The sequence below is a fragment of the Neolamprologus multifasciatus genome, chromosome 15 (genome assembly GCF_963576455.1).
Source record: "Neolamprologus multifasciatus chromosome 15, fNeoMul1.2, whole genome shotgun sequence".
Classification (NCBI taxonomy): domain Eukaryota; kingdom Metazoa; phylum Chordata; class Actinopteri; order Cichliformes; family Cichlidae; genus Neolamprologus; species Neolamprologus multifasciatus.
The window spans coordinates 2,740,768-2,754,339 of NC_140453.1; the positions used below are offsets into that span (position 1 = coordinate 2,740,768).

Below are 13,572 nucleotides of genomic sequence, written 5' to 3' on the forward strand. Positions count from 1 at the left end.
CTCTTAAGGTAATGCACCAATGGTAATGAAATATACCCAAAAATCTACAATCAGATTAAGCAAAAACACAAAACCAAACTCAGCTGCAATCCTGGAGCTCAGCTGATCTCGGTGACAGCCACATCATCACATCCATTCTGCAAATCTCACGAATCTTATAAAGAGCAACATTTAAGCTGCTTTAGCAATTTGCACAACTGCAAGCCACTTTGCAGCTCACATCCACACCAGCTCCTCTTTAATGCTCCTCCTGACTTAATCAGTGTCATACCTCTTGCCAAACACTGGTCGTCTTCTTTCGATTATAGCCGTCCTGACTGAAATCCAAACAATTATGCCTAACTTGCAGAGTACAGGAGACACGTTTGTGTTCACAAATCAATATTCAATTAATGAGTCAAACACTGAACTGCAAGCTTTGGAAAAAAACACAGTGGGTCCAGGTACATTCCCTGATATCCATCACACAGGTCAGATATTACTGTTATCCACTTTGTGTTGCTTTGATACAAAAAATTCTAACTGTATTTAGACTATCGGTAACGCCGTAGAGAGACTTGCTTTGCAGCAAACTGGCCAAACTGCTCATTTATGTTTCATGCTTTGTAAAGTACTGTCACAAACTAAACATCAACAGATTTTCACAGGCTGCAAAAAAGACAATATACACACTGATGCTCATTTTTCATGGAAACACGACGCAGCTAGGAAGAGAACTTTTATAACAGGATGTGTGCTTTGGTTATTTGGATCATTCCTTCTTGCTGCTTGCCAGGTACCCCATTAATACATTAATTAATCTATAAAAACAATAATTAGAATAAGTCCTCTTCTCTCTACTGTGTATCGTTTCGGCACATTGGTGCTAAAACAAACACTGGCAATCAATCAAAAGCTTGAAAACTATTTAATCACAGAGCATGTTCCATAAACATGTATCTGTGTGTATGAGAGTCACACACAAAGGGTCATGGCACTTTGAGGGCTGATGAGGGACGCGTTAGCCAGGGTGGTAATGACTAAAGGAACAGCAATCTGAGCCACTCAGTCGAAACATACAACAGTCCAGACAAGGTGACCTTCCCCTTAGCCGTCACCCAAACCTGCATGTGTTTGTGTGTCAAGTTGGACAGTGGCCCAGTGAGTTTGCCAGCACATCACACACTTTACTAGCCCTTGTCAAAATTGAGAAGATTGTAATGGAAGAGAAAAACAGCCTGGATGAGAGGATAGAGGGAGTCCTGTGAGAAATGAGGTTGTATAATATTTCCATAAACCGGATAAAACTGATGGAGAGAGCCACGGGGAGGTCCCCTTTGGTTAGTGAGACCTCACTTTCTAGTCTAAAGCTGTATATTTTGGTTCTCGCCATCTTGGTGCTTTGAAATAGGATATAACAAGGGACTGATGTATCTGATTGGGTAACTGAGGGACACTGCACTCTCACATAATAACTTGTCAATCATAGAACTAAAGCATGCTCTGCTTTATAATCCTTTTGGACACTAATGAGAACATAATTTACAAAATGGACATGATGATGTGTTCAATAACGCTTAAAATTCGTAATGGAGATCATGAACTCACCGAAAAAATTCATTAGGTTCACAGGTCAAATGAGCAGTACTTCAAATGACTCAGTCTTCTATACGACTGTATTTTTTTGGGCAACCGAAGGAGTCGCTCTCTGCTGGCCTTTATAAACTCCAATTTAAGTCACTATTCCATTGGCATCTCTTTTTGGACCAAGAAACAACAATCTGACACTTGGATATATCAGAACCATGAAAAATTTCCTAAAACAGTTTTATGTGTCATTGTTTATCCAAGTAGAGTTAGCCCAGCTCTGCTGAGATTAGCTGGTTGTTGTGTTTGTGTCCGCTGTGCCAGCAGGGATGTTACAGAGTGCCCTCTGGTGGAAAAACTGTGAAATGTCAACATCCTTAACAGGTTTGAAGGGTGTTTCTCCTGTCCTCTCTTTATCGTTTTAATTTTCATGCATCTGCCATTAGAAACAGTAATACCAATAGATACAATAATAAAATACCAGCTAATAGTTACTTCTTATTGAAATACTGCATGTTATGGCAAACCACAGATACACAGATAACAATCCAAAATACTAACGCACCAGGAAATGGCTAATATTGGCCTATAAATCAGCCCTATCGACATTTTGGACATGTTTGATTCAGCACAGTCGTTATGGCAGCTGTTTTTCCTAATGCAACCCTCGCGTTCATCTAAGCTAGGGACCGACACTGGGAATGTGTCTCTTTCATGTCTAAGATGAAGAGTGTGTTAACCACTACACCGCGGAGCCACAATGAGCGTTTTATGTACAGTGGGGGAAATAATTATTTGACTCCCTGCTTGAATTTGTACGTTTTCTCACTTTCACACATTCACAAATAAGTGAACAGTCACTAATTTTTATGGCAGCTTTATTTTAATAGAGAGAAACATCTATTGAGTATTTGATCCCCTATATCACAGCCAGAATTCGGGCTCCATATTGGCGCCCTCTGTCTCTCTCCATTAAAATGAAACTAGCATAAAAACGAGAGACTGTTCATTTATTTGTAAGTGAGCAAACTTGTAAATTCAGCAGGGGATTAAATAATTATATCCCCCACTGAATGACTGCCTGCATCTTTTCAGAGCCACTGTTGTTATTCACGTTTTCAGCACTGGTGCTATAACTATGGCAACAGTTTTCAGGTAGGATTCCTATCATGAGGAGTTGGTTTTCTGTCATTTCAACAGTTTAAAGCAGCAGCTTTAATGTTATCATATGAAAACAGAAAAAGATTTTAAGTGTAGAAAAGTACAGCCTTCAAACAGAATAGTGTAACCACCCAGTAAGAGCTCAGAAATACCTTTAAAAAAGCAATAAAATATCATTTATAATAAGAAGTATCATTATATAAAGACAAACTGAATCACAAGTAAAACACGAAGGTTATTCCTGACGGTGCTGCTGAAGTGCAGGAATCAATGCAGACTTTTTTACAGCCATGAAAAGCCACCAGCCCGCACTTTATTATTATTATTACTGGCTGCAGGAGAAGTAATGGTGAGCAGAATAAAAATCATGGGGTACTTTATATATCTTTTGGTTCTAACAAACTCAAAGAGCCAGCAAATACATTCTAAATGTCCCAAAACAACAATGCATTTTCGTATTTCATCATAAGCAAATATTTCTTTCAGATTGCCGCCCATTGGGAGGCGTTTTAGCAGCGCACTCAAGCTGATGCTGCAAATTACATGTGACAGAAGCAATTTTGGAATATTTTCTCACATACAAACTGCAGTAAGTGTTATGAATTAGATTAAGGGGGGCGAATATTGAAAGTCTGATACTCCCTCTGCCAACTCAGCAGCTTTAATTGATAATGTAATTTTCTTTTTTCTTCTTCTCTTTCTTTTCAGGGCCAGTATAATGATTATTATTTTGTACACTTTGAAAACAACTGCGCAGATTGAGAGAGCGTGAGCGTGAAGTACCAGCATGGTACGCTAATTGATAATGCACCTATTTCCCCATTCGAGCCCCTCCTACCTCTTTCAGACAGCCCATGAAATTGTTGCTAACTGGAGATCCAGGCAGGTCTGCAGTGCTGGGGCTCCCGCCCACGTAGAAAAAATCATCGGATCCCAGCATGGTGTAGTCTTCCTGGGTGTAGCCAGTGGTGGTGAGGATCCCGTCGACAGAGATTGTGACCTGTTGAGGGGCAACACATAGCCAAAGCCAAGCTATTACACTCTGGGATTCAATGCTGCGGATACAACACACCTCCTTCCTTGGTCTGCATTCGAAACGAGCTATAAGACTCCTGACGATAGGTTGGTTTTTCATTGAACCTTTGGATAAGACAGCGTTTTTTGATTTTGTTAATGGAATTTTTGCCATAGGATTCACAGGACAGGTAAAGAAAATATGGCAGAGGCATATTTTCTTTATCTTTGATGGGAGTAAGAGAATGGATTCTAGGTTTGGTTCTGAAACTTCAGGTTGGGGGAGGGTTAGTACAATGTTCAAACCAAGGACAAATTGATTCCACTTGTCTTAGGTTTCGGGATTTATCTGTAACTGCAGACACAGACATTTACAGTACACTATGTGACTGCACTTAAACACACAGACGTGCACACGCACGTCCTCACTCGCTCCACACGTTCTCTCTCACGCCAACGATCTTCACATTCTCGCCTCTCTTGCAGACGACTACATGTATATACCCACGCACATGCAAAACAAAGGGAAGGCTTTTCACACCACGTCCATGTGCAAACCAAGGTCATCACTGTTAGAAGGCAAATTAAACACACTTAACTGGACATGTAAGGGGGGAAAGTGGATCGATGGTGCCATACAAAGCTGGGGCAAGCCACACAGGTTGCTGCGCTCATGCACAATCAAGACCAGAGCCCATATTCATATACACTCTCAGAATAGCTCATGCTGATCTTTGATCAGGTTTAGCTCAGGTGTCATGCTTTGCAGTGCCCGTGTCACTACACCAGACCAATAATCCTAGATCAGTTTGCTTATTCTTGGATATGTTACGCATATGGGCCCGGGGGCAAGGGTGATCGGAGTTAGTCAAAACACACAGAACGTCACGTTCACCAGCATGCTACGAAAACACACACGGGGAGGGCAAAGTGAATGAGAAGGTGATAGGTGGAAGGTGAGCGGATGAATTAGAGTGTTAGTGGTTATTCTGGGTGACATGTTTGTTATATGACTTTGGGTGGTGACAGGTCAATGAGGTGTGGGCATGCCATGCGTCACTGTGTGTTGGAAACAACTGTCAGAGCTCCCGCAATGAAGGTTAGGGGTTGCCATTTTTTGATCGTTTCTCTTTTAGGGCCCGTTGTCGAGGTCACCATCTTTGGGATTGTGGCAAGCTTCTGTCAGTTCTGGACGACAGTCCTCACAAAAAATGGGGACTTTTTGTGTGAAAAAAATAAAAATAAAAAGTAAGTTGCCCTGACAAAGGCAAAGAAGTCAATTATTTTTATTTGTCGTAAATCTGCAGTAATGTGGAAGAAACAAAGAGAAAAAAGTAAAAGCCAAAGTGAAAAAAAAACAGGATGGGGATTGTGGGGTAAAGAAGGAGGTTGTTGGCAGGTCAGGGAGGAAATTGAGAAGAAGCGAAGAAAGAATTGCCTGGTAATACAAACCCATCTCCTCATTTTTTGATAAGAGTGTCTAGGATGGAACTCAAAGAGAACGAATAAAAGAAGAGAGGGGGGGGGGGACACACGGCAAACCCAAAAAAAAGACAATAAGAATGATATCTACCAGACAATGTAGTTTGTTTACCATAGCGTGTCCAATGCCTGATTGCTTTCCAGAAAAAGGGGAAGAAAGGAAATCAAAAGAATAGTGAACAAAAAAGGTTGTTAATAAGGATGGACAGAAAAGAAAAACCAAAACCAACGATGAGGAATTAGGATGTTAGTTAGTACATTAGTTGGTTAGATATTGGTTAGTAGTAAAAATGACTTATATCATGGATGAGTTAGTGTCACAGTGAATAAACACTGCGCGATTTGCCAGAGATCCGAGGCATCGTGCCATCCTAGCCAAGTATTCGACACCAGAGTCCTACATGAAAACATCAACGAGGACCACAGAGAGGACTTTCACATCAAATTTCTGTAGGACGGCTTAAATCCCACAAATCTTGCAGTGTTTCTTTCACCTGTAGTCTAACAAAGTGTGCCTTTCAAAGAAGAAGAAAGAAAATGATAGAAAGACAGATCTGTTGAGAGAAAGAAAGAGAGAAAGCAGGCCAGCAGCCCTTGACTCTTAGCTTCTAACCTCTAAACTGCGGGCTATCCTGTTGGGATTCTCAGCAACAACTATTTACTAACCTGTGGGACAAAAGCTAACTGTCAGGGAGGGTCAGAAAATCACCACTTACTTGTTCCGCTGCTCTGAGAGCAACACGAAAGGCTGTCTCACCTTGCCGACAAACTAAAGGTCGGCCGACACAATGAGCGAACGCACACGTGTCGCTGCTACTACCTCCACTCTTTATATAGCTGCCTGTAGACAGATCTAATGTATGCACTTAACCGTAAGAAAAGCTAATTATAAATTACTATAATATGATAGGAAACAATACATGTTGCATTACTAATTCTGTTTATGCCATACAGATGTATCTCTGCCTTTAAAAAGCCTGACGATCATCTGTGCTATAAATACAGCGCTAATGGACGGCTGAAAGGCAAACACTGTGTCTGCCTTTAAAGTGGAAGTGTGCAGTCTACGCAAGCATACGAACAGTTTCCCAAAGGAAAGCGATAGTGACAGTGCCTGACTTGGGTGTCATCTTAGAGGAATGTGAAGCAAAACAGAAATATCTGATAACTTTAATTTGACAACACAGGGAGCTCAAGTTCAATACGCCGCTAAACAGGAGACAGGAAAACACCTAGAAAGACGGTACCTAGAATATGCTGCGGACTGCTTTTCCATGTTCTTATTGACTAGTTGCTAAGAAAGAAAGAAATTAGACAATGACATTAAATTAAAATAAAAGATATCTCTGTAAAAGTATAATGGCATCTGTCTGAATTGTAGCAATGGAATGACAACCAATCAGAACAAAGTGACATTCTTAATCCCAGCTCCCTCTCAGAAGCTCTCAGAAGCAGCTCATCTAAAGCAAAAACAACAAAACAAAACTGTGTCTCCAAACTCCGTCCATCGCCGCTACCCCCGATTACCTGTCTCAGGTTGCGTGTCACTTTGATGTCGTGCCAGCTGTTGTCATTGAATTTTCCATTGACCGGCTCGACGATGGCCTCGAAAGCGCCAGAACCTAGATTGATGACGAGCGAGACCGCCCCGTCTTTCAGCGCCAGGTTGACATAATCTGCGGATTTCCCCGTGTGCAGGAGGAGGCCGTTGCGCTGCCAGGTCTTGAAGGACAGCGTGATCTCGTCGCTGCTGCTCTGGATGGGGTTCTGCGACAGGTCGTAGCAGAAGTACTCCGAGCCGCGGAAGGTGGCCACGTTCTCCTCCCTCGCTGAATGGGAAAGGGAAAAGAAGCAAAGTGTTACTTTCAGGGCGTTATGCATCTTCTGACAGACGACGAGGCTCGGCGTTAACGTCTAGCAGCTAAGCCCCCCGCTGCGGTGCCGTGCTGTGATTCATCGCACTCTTCCACGAGACTACAGCCGGTCGTTACCACGTTTATTCTGCCGTTTGTTAGAAAATCTCCTAAACATGAAACAAGCATGAGTGTTGTTCTCTTCATTCATCGTGAGTCAGCCTGAGTAAATAGGGAACCGCTGCATGTTGCACAAAAGCTTCCATCAGGCAAGCACACACATACACAATGCACTATAATTACAGCTATGATAATCCCATCATTCAGCTGAGATCATAAAATCCTATCTGTGCGACCGTGGGTTTGGGTTTCGCGTACAGCCTCCAGACAGACAGGCTACTTATGATGGAACACTATTCCCCGCTAATGGGGCGCATAAATCAAACTTAGTCTGATTTTACAGTTTTATGTCACTCGGCTGTTGCAAAGTGACTTCCTGAGCCCATTTTTTAAAAATCGACGCTAAAAGTAAGGTGAGACAGCTGGAGACGGAAAACGACGAGGGCTGGAGGAGTGAGGGGAAAGGGAGGACTCGAGAAATCGGTTTTCCCAGTTTCTCAGTGTAGCTTTCTGTGCTGCACGGTCAATGTAGGTGTGGGTGAATCTAATAGAGACACCCTCACTATCATTTGTGTTAAGCTGGCAACAGCAGCCTGCAGCGACTACATAATTCCTCCTCCGAAGGCGCGCTGTTCAAGGTGTCACCTTTCAGAAATTTCTACCTCAAGAACAACATGAACCAAACCTACTAACTGCTCTGGCACTGCTGTGACGGTAACTACAATGCTACCTGCCAACAAAAGGCATTTCAATGTGTCATTTCATTTCCTCACTGTCCTGCGGTTCTTCCTTTGTGTTACTCGCAGACAAGTCGTGATGGACAAATGTGGAAGAAGAAAGCCGAGAAAGGAAAAGGGAGAGAGGGGGAGCGCACGAGCGCTGCGAGCTTCAGTTTTGTTGTTTCCGATCAGGCAATATGTAAACATGAGGGAGCGGTGCTGAGAAGCTGGCAGAAAGGAGGGAAGGATGAGAATGACAATACTGAGATAGAAACAAATGAAACAGGGGAGTGAGGCTGTGGGATGTCAAACTCGTGTCTTTGCACTGCGCGAAGAAACAGGAGGAAATAGTATGGGAGGAAACAAAGGAACTGTGAAAGCCCTCATCCATGTGCCGGGGGAACAAATAGAAACCCATTATTACCACTGAGACAGCACAACACAGAGAGCTAAAAGAATATACATTGGAGGATCAAAAAAAAAAGCCCTCCTCCCATCTCTACTGATTTTATGCATCTCATCTTAGAAATTACACCAGCACTGACAGCGTGGAGAAGCTCGCCTGATTGTATATTCATGTAATATTGTTCTTCGCAACAGCTTTATACTGTGCTGGGCATCAAAATCAAAACGATAGTGTTGTAATAACTGAAGAAAAACAGACAGCGGCATGTCGCATCCAAAAGCTCCCCCCCAGTAATTTCTTTCAAAACACTTTCAGATTATTAATAAAATATTGATTTTTACATCCACAGCAATAAAATGAGAGTCAAGCCCCTCGCTCCGGTTGGCTTTATTGAACATTAACAGTAGCATCAGAGAGAGCCAGCACTATATGTTCTGTTACTAAAACAGCTACACTGAGGCCTTCTGTCACATCTTGCCTGAAGGCCTCCTGCACGGCAAACTGACAGCAAAAATGGTTACAGGGCTGAATTTTCCCAACTGATTGAGACTCATAAAATGCTGCGTCTTTCACTTTTCCAAATCAATTATCCTTGAAGTTGTTCTCACTTGAATACTAAGCAACCTTTCTACTGTATACACAGCAATGAACGCATTTAAACGAAGAACGCGTGTGATTTGAAACCGAAAGGTACACGGAAAGTACCTCTGTGTACAAGCTTTCTTTGTAGGCATGCAGCAGTGTTATCCTTTAGATCATCTCCAGACACCTGATCTAGTATGCTCTCCCTTGACCTAAGGTAGAAAGGTTATTGTCATGGCAACATCCCTCTACTATACAGCACACTTTAATTAGGTCGGCTATCTCAGGAATGCTGCTCAAATTGCACAACAAGCCTAGAGAGACTGTTTCTTTGTACCTGTTCGGACTATTATATAAGCACGACAGTAAAAGTATACCAGGATGAAAAAACATCCACAATGATCAGTCATGGATCGGCCTCCCGAGAACCCGGACCTCAGCATTACTGATTACTAATGAGGGATCATCTTGGCAAAGAACAGAACAAAAGGCAGCGAACGTGCAAAGAAGAGCTCTGAAATGTTTTTTAAGAATCCTGGAAAACTATTCTTGAAACCTATTTAAAGAAATTACAAGAAAGCTTGCTTATAATAAGTCAGGCTGTGTTGAACAATGAGGGTGATCATAACAAATATTGGACTTGCTCATTAGAATCAGCTTTTTCTTTTCTTTCATTTATTTATTTCCGTTTATCCCTCGTTTCAATAAATCACTAAACTTTCTCATTTATTTTATTATTTTCCTAGTAATATATAAAGAAATGAGGGAAACTGAGGGGCCTTAGATGTATCATGTTGACATAATGTTGCCAATTCCTAAACTTTTGGTCAACATTTTAATGTCAACCAAAATGTTCATCATGTAAATATCGCCAACGACTGATGGCAGATAAAATGTAATCATGCTCATCATCTTATGTGCAACTTTCATTTCTTTTTAATTTACATTATAAATGAATAATTATGGAGGCAGAAGTTTGAGGTTAAATGATCAGCCTGACCGACAGTGTTGGGAAGGTTACTTTTAAAATGTATTCCACTACAGATTACAGAATACATGCCCCAAAACGTATGTTGTAACGTATTCAGAATACGTTACTCAATGAGAGTAACGTATTCTGAATACTTTGGATTACTTAATATATTATCATGCTGTTTACAACTACATGAATGTACTATTGCTGTGATTTATTACTGTTACTGAAGGTCCGCGGCTCCGAACCGTAGTAAAGGGACCTCTGGCTAATATGGTGGGCTTGTGTAGGGCTCGTAGCCGAAAACTAGCTTTACTTTGTTGTCTGGGTCAACTTTGCTAGCAGAGACGGAGAGAGGCGTTGAAAGGCTGCTCCAACGGAACTTATTGTTTCGGAGGAAAACACGAACACGGTGTACAGTCGAGTCTTAATAGCTTACTTACAACTGGGCTCGTCAGGCTCTCTTCTTGGCTGCAGTGGTTATTATTATATTTACATGCTTCCAGCTCCCGTTTCTGCTCGATGACAGCTCGTACTTTTCCTTTTTCTCCCTCCCTCGCTCACAGACACATAACGGGTATGGCAGTCCATTCTCCCTGCAGCACGGACTACACTGCCTATGATGCTACATTCTTTAGAGCTATACCTGTAGCATTCTGCCTGTTAGCTTAGCACAACAACAACAAAAAGGCGCTCTCTCACCCAGGAAACACAGAGAGAGAGAGCGTCACCCTGTAACCATGGCAACCGTAACGCTGCCACCTGGAACAACAGAACGTAGCTGTCAAACAAAACCCAAACAGTCCTGACCCGCCACAACATGAAACAGGGAAGTACCGCCGTGTAATCCATTTATTTCAACAAAGTAACTGTATTCTAAATACCACCTTTTTAAACGGTAACTGTAACGGAATACAGTTACTCATATTTTGTATTTTAAATACGTAACGGCGGCACATGTATTCCGTTACTCCCCAACACTGCTGACCGACATGTGAATCCAGTAGGGTACAATGTATATTAGGATCTAAAATTATTGTCAAAATATATGTACTGTGTCCCTTAAATGTCTCTTTTAAAATTAGAGGTCAACATTATTATTATACCAACAATATTCTATGTTTATATCAAACCCAAGGTTTACAGGATAGGTGTTGTGTTTCTAAGCTAAACAAGTTTCTATATAGTTTGAATCTACAGCTAGCAAAAAAAAATGAATGGAAATGTATATATGTGTATGTGAAAGCTAGTTTATCATAAATTACACTGACAGTAAATTCCAAATAGAAGCTTACCGTACTATGATATGTTACAGCGTTATCTACAATGATGTAATCACAAAGTTCCTGTAGAGCTGTAAAAAGGCATTAATATAGCATTGTTGCTCTGAATAATAGAGAGTGCAAATTGATATGTATTATTTGTGCAGCAATACAAAGCTTGCGGTAAGTGTATACGGATCCATAAAGACCAGGGGAAATGTATTGCCTGTTGAGACATGTTCTGCACAGATCTGTGGCTTTCATATTGATCACATAGCGGGGTCATTTTCTCTTATTTTCGCCTTAGTCATCAATATTCCATTTGTGTGATGCCTGGTGTATGCACTGGGGGTTGGTGTTCGATTTCAAAATCCACTGGAAGCAATTAGCTCCTTCATTACCATCTCCCATTTTCTTCCGCTTCCTGTTGTCACACACACGCTGAATTCTCGCCAGTCTGACCTCAAGGGTCTTATGAAACAACTGCCCACAACCTTCAGCCAACTCGGGATCGCTGCGAGACGCCAAACTGCCCTTTATCGTTTGTTGGCAAAAAGACTTGGAACATATAAAAGGGAAAACAGATGATGTTAATCAGATTTGAGACTTTGTGATTGTGGCAAAAATCCTCACTTACAGTTGCAGAGCCACCAAACCCCCAAACCTCACAAGGAAGCGAGCTGGGTAGTAAGCATGACCACCAGTCCCAAGGACACTTTACTGGCAAAGTGAACAGGATGTGTGACACAACAAAAACATGTTCGAACTGTGTTTTCAGATAAACAAGCCTGAAGATTGAAACTTAAACTTAGAAGATTTAAGTATCTGCTACTAGCATTTGTGGGGTACTCTTAGGGATTATCCAAGGTTGCATCCACTCAAAAGAAAATGAGCCTAAAAATCATTACCACTTTGTACCTCCTTCCCTAATATGTGAGAACAGGATCACTTGCTAAAAGACTACATTTAGCCCAAATTAGCCAGAAAACCCCAAACAATATGAACCATATGGTTTGCTACTGCTGTGCAAGGCTAATGCTAACTATGCGACTGTGCAGCTCTGGTTCAGTGGTGAGCCATCACATGTCAAATGAATTTGGAGCACCATGGGTGATGTCTCTCTTCAAAAGCACGCAGCACTGTCAGAAAGGCTTATGTTGGAGGGAGATTTGGTGGGAAATGTGTTCATGCTAATATTTCACCGGCCAATTATGACCGACGTACTCTTTGCAACAATTACATTCATTCAGAATCCAAAAATGCAGCGAAAAAAGCAACACGTGTGAGATTTCAGGGATTTATCTGCAAGACAAAAACTACACATAAAAATCATTTAGTGCGTCCTTTTCACGACAGCTTTAAAGATGCCACACGACATATCTAAGAGGTTAAACCGAACTGTCACCCCGACACTTCTTTTCTCATCTCGTATTTCATGTAACCTTGTGAAGCCGTGGCAGACGGCCTGTCTGAGACTGCCTTTGATGTCTGCGCTCACAGATTGAGAAAGGAAGACTGACAAAGAGCGAGACAAAGAGAGAGATAAACATAAACAGAAGTGACACAGCGGAAGCAAAAAGAGTCTAGGACAAAAGGATGTGAGAGATGGAAGCAGAGACTGAGATGGAAAAAAAAAGAAAAAAGGAAGCAGAGATTGGAAGATGGAGAGAGCCGGAGCAGGAGAGTGAGACTGGCAGATGGAAGCAAGGAGAGACAGAGACGCTACCAATGGCTCTCCGGAGAAACAAAGTGACACTGTGTGTTAAGACTAGCAGTGAGGAGGTGTCCCTCCGGCTTGCGATTCTTCATTACTGCACCTGATAACACATCACCAAATCCCCGTCTCTCCTTACCTCCTTTAACCTCTCAGAAAACACAAATAACTCTGCCAATCCAACACTTTCCACGATACCTTTTACACTCGGAAGATCATCCCTGCAAAAGTACCGTCCCCAATGAATGGCTTGTTTAAATTAGTATCTAAGATCTCCCACTGCAAAAAAAAAACATGTTTCATTTAGAGTTTCAAAACCATCATTACTTATACAGCAGTACATGCTCATTTTACTGCAATATTTACCACGTAGTATGAATAAAATAAAGTCCTCTCAACTTCAAAATGCTTCACGCAATAGAAACTGCTGAAGGGAGAAACGAGGCAGACTTAAAAGAATGCAACATCCTGACTGTGAGAGCATGTGGCTCATTATTGGTAGGAAGGCAAGTGATGCACATGGAAGGGCAGCAGAGCAAACAGCTTCCTTTTTATATTACACTTAAGCGGGAACACCATATTATTCTCACTGGACGGGCAATTTCATTATCACAAACTGCCAGGAGAGCAAGCTCCAGATGATATTGGTGTTTCTCTTTATTGGCTGGTGATATGCATACTAAACCTTTTAAACTACTTGTAGACACTCATGTAAGAATA

At 41.7% G+C, this 13,572-nt stretch overlaps 1 protein-coding gene and 1 long non-coding RNA gene across 2 annotated transcripts in view; one reads left to right on the forward strand and one right to left on the reverse strand.

The window, feature by feature from the left end:
* nrxn3b (neurexin 3b) overlaps positions 1–13,572 on the reverse strand; it is a 358,949-nt gene that overhangs the window by 269,051 nt on the left and 76,326 nt on the right. Inside the window, 3 exon segments of the mRNA XM_085132129.1 lie at positions 3,566–3,727; positions 5,336–5,359; positions 6,751–7,052. Coding sequence (XP_084988255.1) covers positions 3,566–3,727; positions 5,336–5,359; positions 6,751–7,052 — 488 coding nt within the window.
* The window catches only part of LOC146501287 (uncharacterized), a 157,185-nt gene that overhangs the window by 93,131 nt on the left and 50,482 nt on the right, over positions 1–13,572 (forward strand). The gene's annotated exons all lie outside the window — the stretch shown is intronic.